Source organism: Perissodus microlepis, chromosome 23, assembly GCF_051167445.1.
Source record: "Perissodus microlepis isolate ML-2025 ecotype Zambia chromosome 23, ASM5116744v1, whole genome shotgun sequence".
NCBI classification, from domain to species: Eukaryota; Metazoa; Chordata; class Actinopteri; order Cichliformes; family Cichlidae; genus Perissodus; species Perissodus microlepis.
In genome coordinates, this window is record NC_140482.1 from 40,032,230 (window position 1) to 40,058,913 (window position 26,684).

Here is a 26,684-nt window from a genome sequence, read left to right on the forward strand (position 1 = left end):
ATTCCGACTTTTCAAATAGAGCTGTCAGCTGTGTACCAACCTGACTTCTGCACAAGACAACTGATGGTCCAAACCCCATTAAGAAGGCAAGAAATTCCACAAATGAACCCTGACAAGACACACCTGTGAAGTTAAAAGCATTTCAGGTCACTACATCATGAAGCTCATTGAGAAAAGGCAAAAGGTTTGAAGCGCTGTCAACAAAGACTTTCAGGAATCTAAAATATAAGACATATTTGGAGTTATTTATAGATTTTTTTCTTTGCTGCATAATTCTATATATCTTACTTCATATATTTGATTTCAGTATGTAAATACAATGTAGAAAGTAGTGAAAATAAAGAAAAACTATTAAAATGAGATGGTGTGTCCAAACTTTTGACTTTTGTAGTGTGTATGTATATATATTTTTATAAACCTGAACCAAAGAACCGACCTCTTTCTCAAATTAATATATTTTCTTTTTATTTTCATCTTCGGCAATTCCATGCAAACCTTTCCCCATCCAGATCAAGGCTCTAACCACTGTTTTTATCTGTTTGGGTCTAAAGGTCTAATCTTTTCCTGCTTTTTTGGCTTTCTGTTGGTGGGCACACCCCAACTCATCTATCAAGCCAGCAGACCTTGGAGCTATTCTCTTCCTCTACATTAATGTACGGCAACAGGAAACTGATAATTTTTAAAAACTAATATTTCAGATGTCGAAGTTTAAAAAAATAGTTTTGACTGTTTATCATAGTTACACAGTGTCTAGCTTAGAAACACAACAATTTCAGTGGGAGTAGCATGAACATGCAGTCACCCCATTTGTCACCCCATGAGGAGCAGATCGCTATTAGCTGCATTGTTGCAGAGCCAAGTAAGCCCCATCTCACCCTAAAAGTCAACCTGGGAGTTCAGTACTGAGAACGACCAGCCAATGCTTTTGTGCAGGAAATGTTTTTAAAGCCTTTTGTGGAATGGAGCAGTATTGGGGGGGATTCCATGGAAACCTTCCAGGTTTCCTGAATGACACTAGAGAAGCGTATAAAACCTGGAAATCCAGTGCATAACGCAGAGAATCATCCCTACACATACTAAGGCTGAAAGCTAGAGAATCAAGTGCCTTCTGGAGGTTATCAGGCATATCATTTAAAATGGTGAGTGGAAGGGATATCAATTTAAATATTATTCATTTTAATGTAAATTAATTTGGTTTTAATTTAATGCACCTTTAAATGATTTTTTACAGGATTCCTTCTTTGGACTAACCCATGGATATAAGAGCTCTGCCTCATGGATCAACTTCGCTGTTATTTGCTCAAGTATGTAAATTTATTGCCAGAAGAGCCTTGAGTGTCTCAATAAAAAGTTTTAGAACCAGATAGAATAGAATAGCCCTGTGTTCTCTGTACATGTATGACAAAATTGTGGGTGCTCCACACCAAGTGTGCAGGAATAAAATATAAATAGTAAGACAGCAAAAATAAACAACAAATAAGAGAAATTTATACAGGATGAAGAATATATACAGGAGGGACAAAGGCACCCAATACTAAAAACACTCATTAGAGAGCAAATTAGTAAATAGAATTTTTTTTTTTAAATCTCTCATTTTCTCCCCATTTACATCTACTATATGTCACTGTCTCTATTTAAGTGCTGTGCATGTGGACTAGTGTAGAGTCTTGGTCTTACTTCTACTCGGACAACGCAATGACATGGGATGATGCACGAAGCTGGTGCCAGGAGCACTACACAGACATGGTGGCCATCCAGAACCAGGAGGAGCTTGAGCATCTTAATAACTGGCTGCCCAAGAAAAATGGCTACTACTGGATTGGGATTCGTAGGATTAATAATGTCTGGACCTGGGTAGGAACCAACAAGCCTCTGACAGAAGAAGCAACCAACTGGGCAAAAGGAGAACCGAACAATAACGAGGGTGACAAAAACACAGGCATGCATGAGGATTGTGTGGAGATGTACATTAAAAGAGATAAAGAACCAGGCAAGTGGAATGACGAGAGATGTGGTAAAAGAAAGACTGCTCTGTGCTACACAGGTGAGCAAAAATCACACTCTTGAAAAACTAATTTTTGCTGCTGTGTTGCTGTTCTTTAATAGGTGATCTAAAAGTTAAAAATGATTTTTCTGACATATTGTTTTAGTATATTTACCAACCTTTATAGCGGTACCTCTGCTTTTTCCAGCGGCTTGTAAGATTGACTCCTGTTTCCACGGAGAGTGTGTTGAAACCATCAACAGCCACAAATGTGATTGCTTCGAAGGTTTTTTTGGACACAAGTGTGACCAAGGTGAGAAAAAATCTGATAGCGTAGTTTAAATACATATTTTAAGTTATGTAAAGGATTTAATATCCAACTGTGTGTTGTTGTTTTATTTGTTGTCAGTTGTGCAGTGTAACAAAAGTGAGGTGATTGTGCCAGATAAAGGACATGTAAATTGCTCTCACAAGTATGGCAGTTTCTCCTATGACTCCTTGTGTCAGTATTCCTGTGAGGAAGGATACAAGCTGAGTGTGCAGACTCCTCTGAGGTGCACGGGGTCAGGAAAATGGTCAGAAAAGACCCCCACATGTGAATGTGAGTTTAAGTACTAATAGCTCGTAATGTTGCTACTTTTTTTTGTAATTATACTATTTACTACACAGTGATGGAGTCATGGACTGATGTTTTTTTCCCCTCTGTTGTCTACAGTGATTCAGTGTGAGAAGATGTCAGAGCCTACACATGGATCCATGAAATGCTCCGATCCTCTGGGCTCATTCAGCTATCAGTCCACCTGTACTTTTACCTGTGATGAAGGTTATGTACTGTCTGGATCTCCATCTCTGCAATGTGAATCATCAGCAAATTGGAATGGATCCCAGCCATACTGTGTTGGTACGGCCACATGTTTTTACCTTTCATTATTGTGTAGTTTTTGTTATTTGGAGGATGATTTGCATTATTATAATAAAAAGCTTTAATGTAACTCCTTCTGTTGCCTCTCTCTTTTGTAGCTGTTCAGTGCCCTGCGCTGCAAAACTTGACAAATGGCTTTGTCAGCTGTGGAGAAGATGCTGATATGAGGTTCAGCTACAAAAACACCTGCAGCTTCAGTTGTGACCAAGGTTACCATTTAGTGGGAGCCAGTAGAGTGACCTGCACATCAGGAGGTGCATGGAATCAGCAGATTCCTCACTGTGAAGGTAAGAGGAACATGAAAAGTATAACCCACCCATCTTCTATATCATGAGGACACGTTCAATAAAATACACATTTTTCTGTGTCAGCCATCATTCATCTGAAAGCCTAGTTGTATCAGTATTTATTGCAAACACCTTTCTCTCATCATAGCAATTTTAACAGTGTCTGTGTTCTTATATGTTACTGATTAATTTTCTTTCTTTCTTTCTTTTTCTTTGTTTTAGCAAAAGGATGTCCTGCTCCAGAGGTCCCAACAAATGGTCAGATAAGCTGCAGCCCTTCTCTGTCTTCATTTCTTAGTCATGACACACCCCATCCACTTGGCATGGTTTGTAATTTTACATGTGATGAAGGACATGAGCTGCAAGGTGCACACAGCATGGAGTGTACACATCCAGGCCAATGGACCTCCAGATCACCAACCTGCACAGGTACATGTGAACCCATTTTACTTGGATTACTTGTTGTTCACAACTTCATTTGTATGTTCAGAATCTTACGAGCACAGGTGAGATCACTTTTTCAATATGCAATATCTTCCTTTCCTTTACAACAGCTGTTACATGTTTGTTGCTTGAGGCTCCTGAAAACGGTCACATCAGTTGCTCCAGCACTGAGTCAGTTTACAACTCTCAGTGCTCCTTCACCTGTGACCAAGGCTACTCATTAGAAGGACCTGAGCTGCTGACATGTGATCATCATGGCAACTGGACTGCAGAGAAACCCACCTGTCAAAGTAAAAAAATAACAAAAAACAACGGATTAAAACAAACAACAAATTTGAGATTTAAAAGCTTCACATTATTCACATTTAATAATGTTTTTATAGCTCCCTCTCTATAACCCACCCATCTTCTATATCATGAGGACACGTTCAACAAAATACACATTTTTCTGTGTCAGCCATCCTTTGCCAGAATCCAGAGAGAGAAGCTCCCCTCATCATGCAGTGCAGTGAATCTGAGACTGAACTGCGACCAAACTCCACCTGCAGCTTCAGCTGTGAAGAAGGTTTTGAACTGCAGGGAGCAAACACCATCAAGTGTTCTGAGGACGGACAGTGGAATAAAAACATACCTACATGCAAAGGTCTGAAAGACTAATTATATCAATATTTACTACAAACAGTGTTACTCGAGTTTTTTTGATTGATTATGTCATGACATATTAATAATATTTTCCTCTGTTCCCTTTTGTAGCAAAAGGATGTCCTGCTCCAGAGGTCCCAACAAATGGTCAGATAAGCTGCAGCCCTTCTCTGTCTTCATTTCTTAGTCATGACACACCCCATCCACTTGGCATGGTTTGTCATTTTACATGTGATGAAGGACATGAGCTGCAAGGTGCACACAGCATGGAGTGTACACATCCAGGCCAATGGACCTCCAGATCACCAACCTGCACAGGTACATGTGAACCCATTTTACTTGGATTACTTGTTGTTCACAACTTCATTTGTATGTTCAGAATCTTACGAGCACAGGTGAGATCACTTTTTCAATATGCAATATCTTCCTTTCCTTTACAACAGCTGTTACATGTTTGTTGCTTGAGGCTCCTGAAAACGGTCACATCAGTTGCTCCAGCACTGAGTCAGTTTACAACTCTCAGTGCTCCTTCACCTGTGACCAAGGCTACTCATTAGAAGGACCTGAGCTGCTGACATGTGATCATCATGGCAACTGGACTGCAGAGAAACCCACCTGTCAAAGTAAAAAAATAACAAAAAACAACGGATTAAAACAAACAACAAATTTGAGATTTAAAAGCTTCACATTATTCACATTTAATAATGTTTTTATAGCTCCCTCTCTATAACCCACCCATCTTCTATATCATGAGGACACGTTCAACAAAATACACATTTTTCTGTGTCAGCCATCCTTTGCCAGAATCCAGAGAGAGAAGCTCCCCTCATCATGCAGTGCAGTGAATCTGAGACTGAACTGCGACCAAACTCCACCTGCAGCTTCAGCTGTGAAGAAGGTTTTGAACTGCAGGGAGCAAACACCATCAAGTGTTCTGAGGACGGACAGTGGAATAAAAACATACCTACATGCAAAGGTCTGAAAGACTAATTATATCAATATTTACTACAAACAGTGTTACTCGAGTTTTTTTGATTGATTATGTCATGACATATTAATAATATTTTCCTCTGTTCCCTTTTGTAGCAAAAGGATGTCCTGCTCCAGAGGTCCCAACAAATGGTCAGATAAGCTGCAGCCCTTCTCTGTCTTCATTTCTTAGTCATGACACACCCCATCCACTTGGCATGGTTTGTCATTTTACATGTGATGAAGGACATGAGCTGCAAGGTGCACACAGCATGGAGTGTACACATCCAGGCCAATGGACCTCCAGATCACCAACCTGCACAGGTACATGTGAACCCATTTTACTTGGATTACTTGTTGTTCACAACTTCATTTGTATGTTCAGAATCTTACGAGCACAGGTGAGATCACTTTTTCAATATGCAATATCTTCCTTTCCTTTACAACAGCTGTTACATGTTTGTTGCTTGAGGCTCCTGAAAACGGTCACATCAGTTGCTCCAGCACTGAGTCAGTTTACAACTCTCAGTGCTCCTTCACCTGTGACCAAGGCTACTCATTAGAAGGACCTGAGCTGCTGACATGTGATCATCATGGCAACTGGACTGCAGAGAAACCCACCTGTCAAAGTAAAAAAATAACAAAAAACAACGGATTAAAACAAACAACAAATTTGAGATTTAAAAGCTTCACATTATTCACATTTAATAATGTTTTTATAGCTCCCTCTCTATAACCCACCCATCTTCTATATCATGAGGACACGTTCAACAAAATACACATTTTTCTGTGTCAGCCATCCTTTGCCAGAATCCAGAGAGAGAAGCTCCCCTCATCATGCAGTGCAGTGAATCTGAGACTGAACTGCGACCAAACTCCACCTGCAGCTTCAGCTGTGAAGAAGGTTTTGAACTGCAGGGAGCAAACACCATCAAGTGTTCTGAGGACGGACAGTGGAATAAAAACATACCTACATGCAAAGGTCTGAAAGACTAATTATATCAATATTTACTACAAACAGTGTTACTCGAGTTTTTTTGATTGATTATGTCATGACATATTAATAATATTTTCCTCTGTTCCCTTTTGTAGCAAAAGGATGTCCTGCTCCAGAGGTCCCAACAAATGGTCAGATAAGCTGCAGCCCTTCTCTGTCTTCATTTCTTAGTCATGACACACCCCATCCACTTGGCATGGTTTGTCATTTTACATGTGATGAAGGACATGAGCTGCAAGGTGCACACAGCATGGAGTGTACACATCCAGGCCAATGGACCTCCAGATCACCAACCTGCACAGGTACATGTGAACCCATTTTACTTGGATTACTTGTTGTTCACAATTTCATTTGCATGTGCAGACCTTTACGGCCAGTGGTTTCACATGAAAGTGATATCTTCCTGTCCTTTACAACAGCTGTTACATGTTTGTTGCTTGAGGCTCCTGAAAACGGTCACATCAGTTGCTCCAGCACTGAGTCAGTTTACAACTCTCAGTGCTCCTTCACCTGTGACCAAGGCTACTCATTAGAAGGACCTGAGCTGCTGACATGTGGTCATCATGGCAACTGGACTGCAGAGAAACCCACCTGTCAAGGTAAAAAACAAAAAAAAAACAAAACAAAAACAGATCAAAGGGGAAAAGAAAAATTTTCTATATAATGTGGACATTGTGGAGAACTATTAATACCTTGGAGTACACTTAGACAATAAACTGGACTAGGTTAAAACACCACTACACTTTACAGGAAGGGCCAGAGTTGTCTCTATTTTCTGGGGGGTCGGAGGTCTTTCAACATCTGTCGGACAATGTTTAGAACTTTCTATGAGACTGTTGTGGCCAGTGCCATCCTCTATGCTGTTGCATGCTGGGGCAGCAGGTTGAGGGTCGCAGATGCCAACATACTAAAAAAACTGATCTGCAAGGCCAGTAATGTTGTGAGGATGGAGCTGGACTCCCTTAGGGTGGTGTCTGAGAGGCGGATGTTGTCCAAGATAAGGACAATGCTGAATAATACCTTCCACCCACTCCATGACGTCCTGGCTAGTCACCAGAGCACATTTAGTGAGAGACTGAGATTACCAAAGACTCCACTGAACGACACAGGAAATCATTCCTGCCTGTGGCCATCTCCTTGTACAACTCTTCCATCTAATACACTGTGGAACTGCAATAGCTACACCCTTTTTGCGCACGCTCAGTAAAATAGCAAATAAAATAGCAAATGACAAAGTTTACAGGTTAGAGTTAAATGTCAGTTATATATATTCCACCCCTGTAATATTCTTGATATTTATAATTCAGTGATTGTATTTATTAATGCTATTTCTTAAATTTGTAAACTCTGTTACATATTGTATTTTTAAATAGTTTAGTCTGTTACTGTTACTGTCTTGGAGCAACTGTAACCCACGTAATTTCCTTAGGGATTATTAAAGTAGCCTGATTCTGATATATAATGAGGACACATTCAATAAAATACACATTTTTCTGTGTCAGCCATCCTTTGCCAGAATCCAGAGAGAGAAGCTCCCCTCATCATGCAGTGCAGTGAATCTGAGACTGAACTGCGACCAAACTCCACCTGCAGCTTCAACTGTGAAGAAGGTTTTGAACTGCAGGGAGCAAACACCATCAAGTGTTCTGAGGACGGACAGTGGAATAAAAACATACCTACATGCAAAGGTCTGAAAGACTAATTATATCAATATTTACTACAAACAGTGTTTACCCATTGTAGCACTTTTCTTTTAAGTCTCTTTAACTATGATATATTTTATTGATCTCCTTCTGTTTCTCTTTTGTAGCAAAAGGATGTCCTGCTCCAGAGGTCCCAACAAATGGGCAGATAAGCTGCAGCCCTTCTCTGTCTTCATTTCTTAGTCATGACACACCCCATCCACTTGGCATGGTTTGTCATTTTACATGTGATGAAGGACATGAGCTGCAAGGTGCACACAGCATGGAGTGTACACATCCAGGCCAATGGACCTCCAGATCACCAACCTGCACAGGTACATGTGAACCCATTTTACTTGGATTACTTGTTGTTCACAACTTCATTTGCATGTTCAGACCTTTACGAGCAGTGGTTTCACATGAAAGTGATATCTTCCTGTCCTTTACAACAGCTGTTCGATGCCCCCTGCTTGAGGCTCCTGAAAACGGTCACATCAGTTGCTCCAGCACTGAGTCAGTTTACAACTCTCAGTGCTCCTTCACCTGTGACCAAGGCTACTCATTAGAAGGACCTGAGCTGCTGACATGTGATCATCATGGCAACTGGACTGCAGAGAAACCCACCTGTCAAGGTAAAAAAATAACAAAAAACAACGGATTAAAACAAACAACAAATTTGAGATATAAAAGCTTCACATTATTCACATTTAATAATGTTTTTATAGCTCCCTCTCTATAACCCACCCATCTTCTATACAATGAGGACACATTCAATAAAATACACATTTTTCTGTGTCAGCCATCCTATGCCAGAATCCAGAGAGAGAAGCTCCCCTCATCATGCAGTGCAGTGAATCTGTGACTGAACTGCGACCAAACTCCACCTGCAGCTTCAGCTGTGAAGAAGGTTTTGAACTGCAGGGAGCAAACACCATCAAGTGTTCTGAGGACGGACAGTGGAATAAAAACATACCTACATGCAAAGGTCTGAAAGACTAATTATATCAATATTTATTTATTGCAAACACTATTTACTTGTCATGGGACTTTTAAGTAATTTTATAAAATATGTGACATCTTCCTGTCCTTTACAACAGCTGTTACATGTTTGTTGCTTGAGGCTCCTGAAAACGGTCACATCAGTTGCTCCAGCACTGAGTCAGTTTACAACTCTCAGTGCTCCTTCACCTGTGACCAAGGCTACTCATTAGAAGGACCTGAGCTGCTGAAATGTGATCATCATGGCAACTGGACTGCAGAGAAACCCACCTGTCAAGGTAAAGAAGAAACAACAGATAAAAGGGAAAAGCAAAAGTTCACACTATTCACATTTCACCGTGTTTCCACAGCTCCTGCTCCAGTTGCAGCAGTTACTGCTGGTGTAGCCACAGGAGGGATTGCCTTCCTATCTGGTGTGCCTATGGCTATGTGGATCTTTAAAAAACTGAAGGAATCAAACAAGTTTGAACAGGTTAGAAAAGAATTTACCTCGTTTAAATCGTGTGTGTCTTTTGAGGTTTTCTGATTTTTCCTCTTTTCTCTTTTATTACAGCATCTCTGACATAGAGGCTCCTCCACAGAGTTTCCAAGAACAGTATTGACAGCCTAATATAGCAAAAACGTGCTATAATAGAAAACTACAGATGGTTTTACGCATTATGTGTAAATTATCATTGTAGTGCATAGCAGCAAATAATTTGATATAGAATTCATGTAATATTTATTTTCTTAAAAAAGTATTATTCTTTAACTTTACTAAGTATAAAACTGCTCTGCTCTTGCTCTTGACGAAGGCGGTCGCACTTTTCTCCTCTCCTCCTCCTCCTCTCCCTTAGCTTCCCTGCTTAGCCTCTTATGTCCTTGTCTTGTGTTTTTACTTACTTTTCCCTGAACACTCTTTCACATTCTGTTCTCTAAAACCTAAAAGAGGAATTATGGATTTGATCAACTGGTCTCTGAATACAATTGACAGCCCTTCTCAACGAGAAGTCTGGGCTCAGGTGAGCCTGACTGCTGAAGATATCTACCTATTCGGAACCATGATAACAGGGTTCTGGAGGATCGGAGCTGGCTTGGCCCTGGCTTATCGAGGAATTAAGGAAGCGGAACCGGCTGTTCAAACCCCGACAAGGCTGCCCGCTGGGATTGAAATGATGGGACGAGGCGTGAGTTTCTCAAAATGGGCTCATTGAGTGCAGCACGGAGAAGATCTTGGAGAACGCACGGCTGCCGTGAATACTCAGAACAAGACCTCTGAGTGAAAAACTGGATTACATCTGGAGTGGCTAGCTCGAATAACACCTTTGAGCGCAAATTCGATCACATCTTGGGGAAGTGCACTGCGGTCGTGAGTTCTCAGAACCTGCTCTTTGAGCAAAAAGAACGACAACATCACGGAACGCAAGTTTGGATAACATCATAGAAAGCTCGCGGCTCTCCAACGGGAGATTGAGAGACCAGTGTTGGACTGTTAGAACAGCTTTGAAATTCATATGAGTTGTTCGCACTAAAGTAAAAACCACCATCACTTCATGCGGATACCCTCTCGGCACCAGCTGCGGCCTCAAGGCTGGAGCTGAACAAAACACCCTGATAACGACTGTGTTTAGACTGTTCCTTCCCATTCCATGCAAGGCCACCTGGGTTGGCTGGAAGACTGTTTACTTAGCCTAGCAGGGCGAAGGACACTGTCTCAGCTGAACTCTGGACACGCACACACACACATATACACTGATATGCACACACTCATCCCCCCTCCCTTTCCAAACGCCTTCGACGCTTATTCCCTTCCGATGCTGACGGTGGATCAAGGAGACCAGAGGACAGGCTGCAGGCCCGGATGTACTGTCTAAATCGGCTGTCTCTCACCCTTTACCCACCCCTGTTGCTTGTCATGTGTTTCTTTGGCGTATTTAGAGTTTTTTTCATGTGCTATGTGCAGAGGTGTTTTTTTCTGTTCCCAAACTGATCTCCCTGTTGGAGCTCAGTCTGGGGGGAGTTCTTTTTTTTTCTCCTTATCTTTCCTCATGTGGTGCATTTTCCATTGTTATACCTCTCTGACCTGTCTTCCCCATGTGATGTTTGTGTAATGTATGTATGGTCAGAAGGGTAAGTCGGCGCTGGCAAAGGTCGGCAGCCTTAACCCAATTTCCTTCGGGGTCAACCTTCAGGATCAATAAAGTTTTATTGAATTGAATTGAATTGAATAAGGTGATGTGTGTGTGTGTGTGTGTGTGCATCCCAAACTCTACAGTTTGTTGGTAATGAGTGCCCTGAGCGCTCCCTACTACACCTAACTGATCCAGTAATTGCTTTTCCTCCTCTGCATTTATCATCATCTGCCCGTCCTGTCATGATAGCTGAGTTTGTGTGTGTGTTCTATTTTTTGACTTTGTTACTGTAACACTTCAAATTTGATGTTTTTTATCTGCTGTTTTCTATGTTCGGAAATGTTCTGATATTCATTTGATAAAAATATACGGAGGACTAATAAAAAAGTTCAGCCAGTTGTGTCAGTGTCACCACACTGGTAGGAATGCTTAGCCAAGCAGGATGTGTAGTAGTGGGGTGTGTAATAGCCTCCTGTGGAGCCAGCCTTCATAGATCGACTCATGATTTCTATCATAAACCAATCTATTTTCCCAGTTTCAGCCATGACCTTCTACAACCTTCTGGGTTTTTTTCAGGGGTTGAGGAAGGATGTGTTTTGAAAAATTCCCAGATCTCTTGCCAAAACATCGACCTTTCCATCATAAAGTTCATGACAAAGCAGAATAAACATATAAAAGTGAGCGGTATTCAAAGAAGGAACAATTATATTCCTAGGTATTCTTTTTTTCTCTCCCAGAGTTCATTGTTTAAAAAAATTCAGTCTCTTTTACTTTAGTTGGACAGGAACTCACATCTCGCATCTTTCATAAATCTAAAGTTGTCTCGAAGGACACTGCCGTTAAAAAGAGTTTCCATTACATCAATATGTCAGGATATGGAGAAGATGTGTTTTTGAAAACAGACAAGAAAGCACTCATTCTAGCCACAAATGAAAGGCTTAAAAATTCCTATTTAAACACTAAAAAGTGTTTCAAAGGCTGTAGTCCAACCTCTATGAGTAAGCACCTTCATTAAAATCTGCCCCTGAAACCACCTTTACTAGAAATAGGTGGGGTTTCCCTAAAGGATTGTTAAAGTCATTAAAATATTCAGTAAATCATTCATTACATGCATTCAGCCTGAAAAGAAAACATCCAGTTATTGTATGATAATGTTGCTCTGAATGGCAAACGAGAACATATAAAAGCCTGTCACTGGTCCTTAGTTTCGTCTAACAAACTTTACATTTTTCTGCTGTAACGCTTTTTGTTTTATGTTTGAGTTGATCAGAAAAAACAGGGATTTAACTTATGTAGAAGTTTGTGTCAAACAGTTCAAAGGACAATATTATAATATTAATTCTGGGTAAGTCACAATTTTCTTATTCAGCAACTCTCTGTGGTGATATTCATTAGTACTTTTGAAAATATACTCTTTTTCCCCCCAGTTGTACAGACAGTAAATTGCTCTTTGAAGATGAAGTGGACATTAATCCTCATCTTTGGTAAGTTTTAATTCCAGTTCCAGTGAAATGTGTGGCTGCTGGGCAAAGACCGGCTGACACGTGTCAGAAAACTTTATTAATTATCACATTAAAAGCTGTTCTGAACATTTTCAGGTAGTTGCTTGGCTGAGACTACTCTGTGCTGGACGTATCACTACTCAAACGAGACAATGAACTGGACCCAGGCCAGAGAGTGGTGCCAGAATTATTTCACAGACATGGTGGTCATCCAAAACCAAGCGGAGAATGATTATCTGGTCTCCATCCTGCCACAGAAAAGAAGCTCCCCATATTTCTGGATTGGAATCACTAGAAATCATATGAATGAAAGCTGGATTTGGATTGGGAATAACAGCACGTGGATTGGTAACAATTCATGGGCACCAAATGAACCAAATAATGTCCATGCAACAGAGTTTTGTGTAGAGATCTACACTAACACAGGAGAAAATCGAGGGAAGTGGAACGATGAGAAATGTAGCAAATTAAAATATGCAGCGTGTTTTAAAAGTACGTAAACCTGTCATATAGTATTTCCTGTACAGTTTTTACCACATTTTTAATTCTGCTTTGTTGATTTTTTTTTCTTTTTGCTATATCATAACTTTATATTTTCATGAAAAAGCATTGCTGATTTCCTTTAATCTTGATTTCAGAATAGTTTTTACATGTTCATAATATTTGTTTAAAATATTATTTTTATTTGTTATTGATGTAAATTGTTGTATTTTTGTTTACATATTATTTTAATGTGCTATGCACCATTACAGTAATGTCAGATATTTTTTGTTTGCATTGTTTAACTTTTCTAACATCTTCAGGATAACATGTCTTGTCTTAAAACTAATTTTTTTAATATCAATTATTAAAAAAGAAATAAAGTGTCTTCTATACAAAGAAAAGCTGTGAAGGTTTTATAATGATAAGTGACCTTATATTGGTGTGCTTTTTCTTAAAAGCCCAGTGCAATGAATCATCCTGTGAAAGAGGAAGATGCCAGGAGGCCATCAACAGTACAACTTGCCTCTGTGAACGTGGTTTTAAGGGAGACAGGTGCCAAACAGGTGAGCAATTTAGTGTTATTTATTATAATGCATAAATAGTTGCCATTTACAGTTATTAGTAATGTGTGAAACAATGTGTAGGCATACTTGCACGGAGGAAACAAGTAATCGTAACCGAGTTGTATATTCCGACACACACACTTTAAGATATGCACAATTTTTTATGCTCTACATATATAAGTGACTCATGTTGTTTTTCTTCAAAAACTGAAATTATCATTATTAAGCCTACATCAGTATGAACACAAAAACACAATATAAATGCTTTCAAATGTGTTATTTTCATATTACAAACCTGTTACAAGACATTACATGATGCCCTGCATACCTGTTTGTGCCCTCAGCTGTGGATTTTCCTCAGCTTGAGAACAGATACTAAAGCCACTCAAGAGAAAATCAAACATTCAACACAACATGTCGATTTAACTGGAACCCAGGTTTTGTCCTGAGTGGTTCCCCACTTTACGTACAATTAGATATAGAAGTAAATACTTCAAAAAAGATTTAGTTTAACTGCTACACTTATTCTGTTTTCAGCGACTCATTATCCACATTCTTATATAACATTAAAATGTGCATGCACCAGCATGTTTGCTTTGAAATGTTTTATAAATCATTACAAGATGTTGCGTAACTTGTTTGTGTCCTTAGCTGTGGAATGCCTCCCTCTCTCTGAGCCTTATAATGGATACTATAGCTGCTCAGGAGGAAATCAAACCTTCAACACGACCTGTCGATTAAAGTGTCACCCTGGCTTCTTCATAAATGGCTCGTCAGTTGTCACTTGTGAAGACACTGGGGACTGGAGTGGGCCGAGACTTACTTGTGCAGGTAATTTCGTGAAATCATCTAAAAGTTTAAAGGTTCTTGAAAATACACAGGTTTGTTTTCATAAGAGCTGTGCTTCCAGTGAAGCATTTTAAGTTACTGTTACCACTGATTAGAGCGGTAGTAATACCAAACTGTAATATCACATTAAAATAAGTACACTTATTGGGCCGAAATACTAATGAGGATTAAAAAAGTCATGGGTTTTGAGATTGAGTTTTGCTTTGCTACAATATATTTGGGAAATGTACCAGTTGAGATGAATACGAAAGATAAACACCTTTTTAAAATATTCCCGGCAGCAAGTAAAAAAAAGCAATAACTAGAAGATGGCTGGACAAGGACCCACCAACGGTTGGAGAGTGGTCAGCCATAGTAAAAGAGATTTGTGAAATGGAAAAGATTACCTTTTCTCTGTAAAGACAAATTTCAAAGATATTGGTCAAAATGGTTTTCGAGTATGTGAAAGGGTTGTGAATAATGTAGGGAAAGGATCTTATTCATTCCCTTCCCATTCTGTTTTCATTTAATCTGATTTTCTGGTGCTCGACTGGTCTTAATAGCTTATGATGCTGAATGGACACTTGTATAGACATGCACAAAAATATGTCAAAGGGTATACATGCATGAGTATGCATGTGTGCACATGTAGATATGTATTATGTATGTATATGTAGATGTGTATGTAGATACTTGAAAGTGTGTGTGAGTATGTAGATAGACGTAGGTATGGGGGTGAAGATGCACGGTGTGTCTCCAAGTGGAAAAACTACATTTTAGTAACTTCCCATAGCCCTGGGTGAACCCCTCCCTCCATTATTTTTTATTATTTGTTTATTTATCTTATTTATATTATTATTTTTACTTCTAGTTAGTTGTTTACCTTTTTCCCTTGCTGTGTCTGTGTAAATGTTAATGTTCCTGTTCCTAAAAATAAATAAAAATAAAGTATAAAAAAAATAAATAAATAAAAATAAAGTACAGTGCTTTAAAATGTATTATAACATACTGTAAGATGTTGTATAACCTGTTTGTGCCTTCAGCTGTGGAGTGTCCCCCTCTGCCTCAAACTTATAATGGATCCCATAACTGCTCCAGAGGAAATCAGACATTCAAGACAACCTGTCATTTTAAGTGTGACCCTGGCTTCCTCGTGATTGGCTCACCAGCCGTCACTTGTGGAGAGACCAGAGTCTGGAGTGGCCCAAGACCTACTTGTACAAGTAATTTCAAAAAAATCATGTAAATGTTTGTAAAATGTTGTTAAACATGAAATATGGCGGCCGGCCATTTCATGTATGGTTTTTATAGTTTCTTTGCCATAAGAACTGTGCTTCCAGTAACTCATGCTAAATCATTTTGATGGAAAGCAGTAGCTTTGACATGTACATGAATGATGTGCTATAATATATAACTGAATGGTAAAAATTGCTTTCCCCTCTCTTCCAGGCTATAAACAGGCTTTGCTGGCTTTAGCTGGATGTGGAGCCCTCTCTACCTTCTGCTGCATCTGTTTTTGTTGCATAAAACACAGACAAAGTCAGTCATTCTCAACTACTCTCTATAGAAATAAAAGATTCAGTGCAATCTTATTGCAACACCCCTCAAAAGTAATCCATTTCTCTGTTTCTCACAGGAAAGAAACTTTCCCAAGAAAGGTCAGTGTTGAAATTATACGTTTGTCTTAAGCTGCTCCACCCTTTCTCACAGCCTTTGCTAACTTAGTATTCAAAGAATTTGGGGGAAAAATCTAAGAACATTGTTCTGTCCTGCACAGGCTGCCCGAAGAAGGAAGTCCACCCTGTGATACACAACCGTAAACAACGTCCCACGTCTTAATTAGAATATATTTGACACCAAGACAGTTCACTTAGAGATTGAGGAAATTGGTCTCCTTGCATCATGCATTGGATGCTGATGCAAATATCAGTCAGCTAAGGCTTTTACCTAATATGTTGTAAAAGTTACATTTGATATGTTGCATACTTATAAATTATGTAATTGTGTATATTCGATGGTTTGTCATCATGGTATGGTTCAGACATGTGTGCCGCATTCTTGTAAATTGCTTTGAAATGTAAATGTGAATAAAAATAATGTTTTAGTGACTGTGTCTGCATGTCTTTTTGTGAATATTTAATTATCTTTGGATGTGTGCATGCATGTGTGCAGAGTGCTGTGAGTGGTTGGAGTGAAACCCTTCCTGAAAGGAAGCTGTGGTAGAAATGATATTACAAAATTGGACATTGGCTCAGTCCCTGGAGGACAGATAATACTGTTTTGCCATTTACTGAAGAGGTGAGAGTTAAATGCCAAGAATTAGTAACTAAAGACGGCTCAGAAGGTAAGACACGTAACGGCTGTTCATTCATACCTATAGAAATTGATACTGTACCCTCATTCTCACATATAGCAGCCATGTGTCGTTCTCAGTTGTTTTTCTTTGTATTTCAGATGTCAGGTGATGTAAGACAAAACTCGCATTGTAACGTGCTGATAGCTACGCTGATTGTGTTTGCCGTAGGTAAGCCTGCGTAATACACACACCAAACACTTTTCTTCACCAGTCCACATTTATCTTACTGTCCTTATGCTACATTTTTAGACTTGAGTAGTAGGAGAGGAGGTGCGCAGGCATGGACATACAACTACAGCACTGGTGCAAACCAGAACTGGTACGAGGCTCGCAAGTGGTGCCAGAAGTTCTTCACGGATATGGTTGCCATTCAGAACCAAGAGGAGACCAATTTCCTCAATGATCTGCTACCATTTAATCCAAAATATTACTGGATAGGGATTCACAGAGTGGCTGGATTGTGGACCTCAGTAAACAACAGTCAGAGTGTACCTGAAGAGGCTCAAAACTGGGCATCAGCAGAGCCAGATACCATACCCCGTCAGGACTGTGTGGAGATATACATTAAGAGGGCGAGAGACACAGCCAAGTGGAACAATGAGAACTGCAATAAGTTGAAAGGAGCTGTCTGCTACACCGGTAGGATACTTTTCACTTAGTTTGATGGAAAACTTTGGCAGTAAATGTAATACAGCATCTGACACTTTTTGTGTGACTTGCAGCCTCTTGCAAACATGAGTCTTGTAGTGCTCATGCAGACTGTGTGGAAAGCATTGGAAGCCACATCTGCAAGTGCCATCCTGGTTTCCGAGGCCTACGCTGTGAAGAGGGTAAGCTGATAAGATCTGTAGAATATTGCAATATGCAATCCAAATGTACAACTATTAAATTAAAATAACCAGATTAGCCTGATATTTCATTCTGACCACCTCAGACTTATTTAATGAAGTTACTTGACAACTCAGTCACAAGAGTCCCCATAACAAGTGATTGATTTTGAATAATATTGACCATCTTTAAGTCTCCGTTTTATATCTGAATGGCATAGTAAGTCCTGAACCTCACCGTAGCAGTCCATTTAGGGTTAGATTGTTATTAATTTGTCCCTCATTTGTTCCTCAGGAACTTCTGTATTTTAGTTTTAGCCTACTGACAATTGTTAAAGATATTTTTGCAAACCTAAGCAAAAGACATGAACTAATTTTCTACATAATATATTTTTATTTGTTTTATCTTCAGCGATCACATGCAAACCTTTTCCGCATCCAGATCAAGGCTCTCACCGCTGTTCTAATCCCTATGGGTCTAATCATTTTAACTCTTCCTGCCATTTTCTCTGTGAAGTTGGATTTCGGTTAATAGGAGCGCCTCAACTGATTTGCCAAGCCAATGGGCTCTGGAACCACCCTGTTCCTCTGTGTCAAGGTACGGCAACAGGAAACCAGCTGTTTTTAAAAACTTGATATTTCAGATGGCAAAGTTACAAAACATATTTTGACTGCTTATCATAGTTGCACAGTGTCCAAATTTGAAATACACCAACTTCAGTGCGAGTAGCATGAACTGCAGCCACCCCATCGCACCCTTCAGCTACAACTCAACCTGTGAGTTCAGTTGTGATGAAGGCTATGAACTGATTGGGCAGAACCAGATCATCTGTGACCACACTGGCCAATGGACAGCCACTGTTCCAGTATGTACAGGTAAAGTTGTCATTGCCTTTGAATTTAAATCATTCTGTACGGTGGTTAATTAGTTTACTCATTTTTATTTTTAGTTAAACTGATTATAGCTTTCATTTTGTGTGTCTGTGTGTGTATTTGAGTGTCACTTACTTTTCACAGAACTTGTATAATACTTGAACCCTTTTTACAGATTTACTTTCGAGATATACTACCGCATAACTGCACTCAGTCCACTTTCACATCCTGTCTGGACTGTGCAGCAGATTAGCTTTAGGTCACGCCTGTCATCACTCCACTTCACACTCATTTAAGTCCGTGCTGGACAAACAACACAGATTTTTTTTTCATGGGTCAGTAAACTGTTTTTTTGTTTTTTCTTTGACCGTAAATGATCTCAGCATGATGATTAAGCTATGTTTGTGAAAGCGCAGTCATAACATACAGTTGTTCAAACTGACATTTTAAATAAGAGCACTGATGTGCATTATGTGAACTCTGAGTGATATCTGTGTCTCGCCACAGTGAGAAAATGCTCCCCAGTTTTCTCTCCTGCTATGGGCCACATGACCTGCGTTGACCCCGTGGAGCCTTTCTCTTATGGCTCATGGTGTAACTTCACCTGCAAGGAGGGTTACTATTTAACTGGGGACAAGGTACTCAGCTGTCTGACCTTGGGACAATGGAGCAAGCCTACACCTACATGTACAGGTGTGTCGCAAACTACTCTGCTGTACCACAAAGCAGCACACGCTTTCTGGATAGAAATAAAAATTGCATGCTCTGATGTTGAAAGAACAGTGTTTCCTCTTTTCTAGTGGTACAGTGCAACAGTCTTCAGGCTCCACCTCATGCCCATCTGCAATGCCATGACCCTATAAACAAGCACAGCTACACCTCAATATGCACTGTTCAGTGTGAAGAAGGATTTGATCTAATTGGTACAAATGTGACAAAATGTTCTTCACAGGGTAACTGGAGTCATGCACTTCCTGTTTGCCTGGGTATGACTAAATGCTGATATATATACTATATAATTAAAAAAAAATTTTTTTACTGTTTTGAATGAATGTGAACCACAGGTTAAGAAGCTGCCTCTTCTTATGTCTGTCTTTCTTTAAGCTAAGAAATGTACTCCAATTAGTTCTCCTTCTCATGGCTCCATATCATGTTCTGACCCAAATGGTTCCTTCAGTTTTGGTTCTCGGTGCACATCAACATGTGATGAGGGCTTTCTGCTGAATGGGACGTCCAGCACTGAGTGCACCTCCATGGGCATGTGGAGTACAGACATTCCACCTTGCTTGGGTAAAGAACATGCTAAAAGCTTGTAATTTCATGGTTCAGTTTGCATTACAACAATTTTTCACTAAATCAACTTAATACCTTGTGTACATCTTTCCTTTTGTTCATCTCCAGCTAAGAAATGCCCCACACTGAACTCTCCTGCTCACGGATCCATAATTTGCTCTGATGCTCATGGAGAGTTCAGTTTTGGTTCTCGTTGCACGACAACCTGTGATGAAGGTTTTATCTTAAATGGGACAGCTGACACCGAGTGCACGGCTATGAGCAACTGGAGCACAGACATCCCACATTGCTTGGGTAAAAAAACATTCTAAATGCATGCATTTTAATCTTATTTAACATAAGAATGTGTAATTTCAAGGTTTACATAGTGTTCATCTACCACTTTAGCCATATAAAACATATTGCTGACCTTCTACCCTGCCTGTTCCCTCCCACCAGCTAAGAAATGCCCCACACTGAACTCTCCTGCTCACGGATCCATAATTTGCTCTGATCCTCATGGAGAGTTCAGTTTTGGTTCTCGTTGCACGACAACGTGTGATGAAGGATTTGTGCTGAATGGGACAGCTGACACCGAGTGCACGGCTATGAGCAACTGGAGCACTGACATACCTCAATGTCTGGGTAGGAAAAAACCCTCTATCAATAATAAGCAGTGCTGGGACTAACGCGTTATTAAGTAACGCGTTACAGTAACTACGTTATTATTGTGGTAACGAGCACGGTAACTAGTTATTATGCCAAAACCGGGAACGCGTTACTCGTTACTGGGATTTAGATAGGCTCGTTATTCGTTACTTCGTGTGGTGGCTATCGCGGAGCTTCCACAGATTCAATAACATTAGCAAGTGGTGGAAGCCAGCAGGTGGATGAAGGAAAAGGGAGGCAAGAGGAGAGACCCGAAGCGGCCGCTGGTCCGAGAGCGTCAGGTGAACTGAACTTCAGGTAAGAAGTTAAGACCTGCAGTCCATCTGGGTCAGATATGAACCAAGTTTAGGTGGAGTTTATTTTCGTTATGCTGACTTTTTCGTACTGCGTGCTAGCTAGCATGACGGAGTTTCTATACAGCTGGATGGTGCTATGTTACTGATGTTGAACTTTATTTTGTTCATACGTTAATTATTAGAGTTGCCAACCGTTCCCTAAAAAATGGAATCGTCTCATATTCAGAGAAATTATTACGCGTTTCGTATTGAGGTGAAAAGGAACAGTTTGTCCCGGACTTCAGCTACAATGAAAAAGACACAAAGCTGGAGTTATTCTGTGTCTTTGCTGCACAGCTGCCTCTTCTTCTCTCATCCTCTCACCCTCCCTCTCATGATTCAACTTCAATCATGAAACTGATCAATGATCAGCTGATCGGCTTTTCTCTCTTGTTTATTTATCGCCCACTTTGCACCAGAAAGAGGAAACCAGCAAATGTCGCGTTAAACAACAGCAGCACGTTTGATCAGCTGTTGTTAGAATTTATTTAATATTACTTTCTAGTATCAGCTGATGTTTGCTGGAGCCACAGCTGTAAAGCTGCTGGTCATGATATCGGTTTGGATATGTGGTGAGAGGGAAACATGCAGATGAAACCAGGAGATGTCCTTACTGAATCATCAGAGCTGAACAGGTGATGGAGAAACAGGTTTACCTTTTAGGTGACATGAATGAGTTGAAGGGAAGTTATGAACTGTTTCTGAGAGACAAATAACACCAGGATCCTTTTCTAAGTAGCTGACAGCTGGTAACTGTGCAGGGGCGGGTCTAGCAAAGTGTTGCCAGGGGTCCATGTAGGGCATTAAAAGGGAGAGGGGGGCACAAGGAAATACTTTCTTATTCTCATTTAAAATGTCTCACTTTAAAAAAAAAAATAATTATCTGAGTCTTACAACAAACAATTGATAGATTGATACATATATACCATCAGAACAGTGAACATCACTGTCACAACAGTGTTTATTTTCATTCAAAGGCTTTATGATTTTTCCTATAATGGTGGGCCGGTCTCTAGTCAAAATGCCCGGGACGATTTTTTTGTCCCAGTCCAGCCCTGTATGCAGCTCATCTTCAGTCTGGTGTTACCTACATCTTCCTATTCAGAAGGCAGAATTTCCGAGTTCTGAGTACAATCGAAAGCACCACGACTGCAGTTTTTGTGTTGGATGTAAAAAGCAGGCTAGGATAGAATCAGGCGTGGGATTTCTCTCGTGGAAATGTGCACATTATTTTTTCCTTTCTATTGGTAGGTGGCACAGTGCACTTGTGGCAAGTAAGCAAGCTAGAAGACTGGTAATCTTGCTGGGTATCCAGTTACGGAAGCAACACATTAACAAGAGAATTCTGAGTAAAACCAAAGTTACTTTCCCTAGTAACTAGTTACTCTGAAAGTAACGAGTAACTTGAAGTAACTGAGTTACTTTTGATAGAAGTAACTAGTAATGTAACTAAGTTACTAATTTAAAGTAACTTACCCAACACTGATAATAAGTGATCAGACAATCAAAGATAAATGCTTAATTTAAAGGTTTAAATGGCATGATGCCTTTTCTTTGTCTTGGTACCTCTGTGTCTTCATTCCTCTTGCAGCTAGACGGTGTCCCACTCTGAACTCACCCTCTCATGGGTCCTTAGTCTGCTCTAATCCCCACAGAGAGTACAGTTTTGCTTCTGTGTGCACATCAACATGTGATGAGGGCTTTCTGCTGAATGGGACGTCCAGCACTGAGTGCACCTCCATGGGCATGTGGAGTACAGACATTCCACCTTGCTTGGGTAAAGAACATGCTAAAAGCTTGTAATTTCATGGTTCAGTTTGCATTACAACAATTTTTCACTAAATCAACTTAATACCTTGTGTACATCTTTCCTTTTGTTCATCTCCAGCTAAGAAATGCCCCACACTGAACTCTCCTGCTCACGGATCCATAATTTGCTCTGATGCTCATGGAGAGTTCAGTTTTGGTTCTCGTTGCACGACAACCTGTGATGAAGGTTTTATCTTAAATGGAACTGCTGTCACTGAGTGCACGGCTATGAGCAACTGGAGCACAGACATCCCACATTGCTTGGGTAAAAAACATTCTAAATCCATGCTTCTCAATTGTTTAGTTAACAAAATTGCTTGTACTTTCAAGGTTCACAGAGGGTCCAATTACCACTTGATTAAAAAACGTATTGCTGACCTTCTACCCTGCCTGTTCCCTCCCACCAGCTAAGAAATGCCCCACACTGAACTCTCCTGCTCACGGATCCATAATTTGCTCTGATCCTCATGGAGAGTTCAGTTTTGGTTCTCGTTGCACGACAACGTGTGATGAAGGATTTGTGCTGAATGGGACAGCTGACACCGAGTGCACGGCTATGAGCAACTGGAGCACTGACATACCTCAATGTCTGGGTAGGAAAAAACCCCTCTATCAATAATAAGTGATCAGACAATCAAAGATAAATGCTTAATTTAAAGGTTTAAATGGCATGATGCCTTTTCTTTGTCTTGGTACCTCTGTGTCTTCATTCCTCTTGCAGCTAGACGGTGTCCCACTCTGAACTCACCCTCTCATGGGTCCTTAGTCTGCTCTAATCCCCACAGAGAGTACAGTTTTGCTTCTGTGTGCACATCAACATGTGCAGAAGGTTTTGTGCTAAATGGTACAGCTATCACAGAGTGCACACCTCAAGGCAGGTGGAACAGAGCTGTTCCCCATTGCTTAGGTAAAAACACTCTTTGTATCAATATCCAGTGTATCAGAAACAGACCGATAAACTCCTTTTTCCATAATTTAAATCGCACAGCTACACTTTTTTCTTAAAAAAGCTAATAATCTGCTCTGTTCCTCTCTATGTGCTGTGAGTTTTTTTCTTTTATAGCTGAAAGGTGTCCTATTCTCACTCCTCCTTCTCATGGGACTTTAGACTGCTCTCATTCTCATGGCGAGTTCAGTTTTGGCTCTAGGTGCACATCAACCTGTGAGGACGGCTTTCTGCTAACTGGGATTCCTGACACTGAATGCACCTCTGCGGGCACATGGAGCACAGAAATACCAGGCTGTCAGGGTAATAAACCAAAACATGATACGGTTGCCATCCACATAAAGTCCTTCTTAATCTGTGTCCATACATTAAATAGTTTCAAACTCTACACCACCCGGAAAGTCAAAAGTGAAGCTGTACTGAGCCTATACTGTTTTTATGTTATCCACAGCACGCCAATGCCCCCTGCTGGCCAAATCACCACAGCATGGGAGGATGAACTGTAGCCATCTGAACTCTCCTTTCAGTTATGGCTCACAATGTGACTTTAAATGTGATAAAGGTTTCTGGCTGAAAGGAACATCTTCTATGATGTGCAACACCTCAGGCCACTGGAATCAGGATCCACCCACCTGTCGACGTAAGTGCATAGCAATACTTTGAATGTTATTACATATTCATTGATCTTATGTAATTGTAGTTGCTGTCCTTTTTAGCTGTACAGTGTAAGGCCATCCGTGCCTTCTCCTCAGACCTGTCTATGAATTGCTCTCATCCTCTGGGGAATTTCAGCTTTAGCTCTGAATGCGTTTTCAGCTGTAAAGATGGATTCACTCTCAATGGCACAGCAGTGATACTTTGCTCTGCCACTGGGATCTGGAATGACAGCCTGCCCAGCTGCACAGGTAAATTATTCTCTGTAGTTTAAAATGTTATTTCCCCCGCAATTTATAAATGACACCATTTTCTATAATAGGAGTCTTCTCTTGCACACTGTGTGGTGTGATACAGGCAAAACCCAAACTAATATCAACATACACTATAAAACAATGACTTCTGCTGGCCATGAAGTATACACTGAGAACAATTCCCTGAAGCTTCATTAAAATCTTTATGTGATCCCACGCCAGGTATGTCGATAGGGACTGCCATGTTGCTGTACACTGCCGCAGCGACGGGAATTGCTGTTGTGATACTTCTCCTGATAGGCCTGACTATGTTGATCATGAAACAATTTAAGAAAACAGGTGAAACTTACTGTAGTGATGCACATTTACACATACAGTGTGGTGTAGCAGGGTGAGCACACTTCTAATCCCATCTTTTCATCTTTGTAGGAAATATGATCACTTCTGATGTCCCGACATGGGGTGAAAGAGAGAATCCAGCATTTGAGTTTTGACCTCTTGTTCCTTTTTTGAGATGTGATTTTACTTTTTGCTTGTTATTATTATTATTCTAAGAAGCTTGGTAGTTACTGCATCTACTTGCTCTCGCTTAAGCAATAGCAATTCATATGACAGACTTCATCCACGATACATAAAGTATGTCTACAGCTGTTGCATTAGGTCCTCCCTGAAAATTTCCAAAAGTCAATAAAATTAAAAAAATCTCAGAAAACTGTTGTTTCATTTGCTTTTTCATTGTTTTAAGTTTACTCTTCCCTGACTCATTCAGTCCCATTTTACTGCTGGCATTCTTTCAGCTATGTCCAGTATCATGTGGTACAATTTGGAATAACCCTGTCCTGTCAGGTCGTCATCAGAAATTCATATTTTACACATTTGGCATTTGAATGCTGTGGGGTCAATTGGGAATGTTCCCAGAAATCTCTAGGCTTGCCGAAATGCCGTTAACTGTCAATTTAGCACATTTGGTGACCAGAAAGCTCCCATCATAGGATATGGTGAGGAGGTGATCTATTATCAGTCTCAACTCAGTGTCAAACTGGGCACTGATCCCACAATGACTACCCCCACCCATTACACACTGATTATTGAAATGTGTTTCATATTTGTGAATATGTAAGTCCAGTGGCTGAAATGATACATTTCCATGGTATGACTGTATCTACTGCATTAAACCTTGCTGGTCTATGTGTGCAAGCAGACTTTATTTATAATCTGCAAGCATCCTTTGGAGTACGTTCAGCAAAGCGTGTGCATCTGTCTTGGCACTGCAACAGCATGAAGCCAATTATAGCAGTTAAAAGACAGAGGGTTTGTGGCCTGTGGTTGGCATGGAGCGTGCAATAAATAACCGCACTGTTGACAGGAAACTGTTTGGCTACCGTCGGAATAATAATGAGGTTATTGCTACCCGCTGTGACCGTATGATCACGGTGTGAACTTTTTTTTTTGGTCTTCTCACCTGCTACGTATGCCAACTGCACACAGACAAGAAGGTAAAAGGCTCCCCCAGGTGACCACCTTGGCGTTCTTCCCCAATATTTAAGCCTTTTTTCCCCCTCTTTTCATTCACCTATAGATACAAGGAATACATTATGTTATGTTAGGCCCTACAACAAAGAGTGTTGTTCCTTCTAACACATGAGAATGAACACATGCACATGCCAGCAGACGCTCAGAGCCGATACAGAAACAGATACTAAGGGACTCCGAAACACAGACGTACTGTAGGTATACTCTGCTGCTTGCTTCTTTAGCTCTGGTTGGCAGTAGTGTACTACGGTGACAGACAGTTAGATTGTTCCTGACCATTGACTTGAGCTCTCTGCTTTGCAAGGTCTGATTTCATAGTGGGAAATATGAGATGGGTCCAGGAGAGGGTTCACGGCTGGGGCAAGGAGGCACTCCATACAGTAGGGCTTCATATCTCCGTGTCACCCTGGGCATTCTCCCCTGACACAGCTTTCAGCCACTCCGTTGTCTGAAGCCCCCTCCGTGGGTTTTCGCAACCTCCCTTCCCATGATTGGTGCATTCCAGCTGGGCACAGCGCCTGGGTGGTCCCCCACCTCCCCCTCCTCCCATCCTCTTTGACTGAAGGAAGGAAAAGGCAGAAAAATGCAGCAAAGGCCTTTGACCAAGAAAAAGCACAATGTGAGCGTTGATGATGGCGGCGTGGATGTGATGCTTACCTGCCACTGACCCATACGGCTGTCATAGCCCAGCATTTTACAATCTGACGATCCATTCAACAGCCAGGAGAAGATGTCTCACTGAC

At 40.6% G+C, this 26,684-nt stretch overlaps 3 protein-coding genes across 3 annotated transcripts; all 3 read left to right on the forward strand.

Annotated features, from left to right (window-relative positions):
- Positions 1–1,213: 1,213 nt before the first annotated feature.
- Positions 1,214–9,488, forward strand: LOC146362160 (P-selectin-like). Its single transcript, XM_084922381.1, has 19 exons — positions 1,214–1,304; positions 1,640–2,044; positions 2,193–2,297; positions 2,394–2,585; positions 2,700–2,885; positions 3,005–3,193; positions 4,095–4,280; positions 4,391–4,597; positions 4,723–4,902; positions 5,070–5,255; positions 5,366–5,572; positions 5,698–5,877; positions 6,045–6,230; positions 6,341–6,547; positions 6,665–6,844; positions 7,748–7,933; positions 8,056–8,262; positions 9,025–9,398; positions 9,480–9,488. Coding segments are annotated over exons 1-19 (3,573 nt in total). The 5' UTR covers positions 1,214–1,303.
- Positions 9,489–12,493: 3,005 nt separating this feature from the next.
- LOC146362161 (L-selectin) lies at positions 12,494–16,511 on the forward strand. Its single transcript, XM_084922382.1, has 8 exons — positions 12,494–12,521; positions 12,636–13,031; positions 13,481–13,585; positions 14,237–14,416; positions 15,457–15,636; positions 15,863–15,952; positions 16,050–16,071; positions 16,191–16,511. Exons 1-8 carry the CDS (start codon positions 12,494–12,496, stop codon positions 16,231–16,233), a joined length of 1,044 nt encoding a protein of 347 aa, XP_084778508.1. The 3' UTR covers positions 16,234–16,511.
- Positions 16,512–16,666: 155 nt separating this feature from the next.
- Positions 16,667–25,528, forward strand: selp (selectin P). The gene is made up of 20 exons (XM_084920840.1): positions 16,667–16,757; positions 16,868–16,937; positions 17,019–17,408; positions 17,492–17,599; positions 18,009–18,194; positions 18,281–18,472; positions 18,977–19,162; positions 19,270–19,455; positions 19,574–19,759; positions 19,871–20,056; positions 20,201–20,386; positions 22,337–22,522; positions 22,634–22,819; positions 22,962–23,147; positions 23,276–23,461; positions 23,618–23,803; positions 23,952–24,140; positions 24,217–24,405; positions 24,631–24,747; positions 24,838–25,528. The coding sequence occupies exons 2-20, from the start codon at positions 16,868–16,870 to the stop codon at positions 24,900–24,902; spliced, it is 3,366 nt and encodes a 1,121-aa protein (XP_084776966.1). The 5' UTR covers positions 16,667–16,757; the 3' UTR covers positions 24,903–25,528.
- Positions 25,529–26,684: the final 1,156 nt, after the last annotated feature.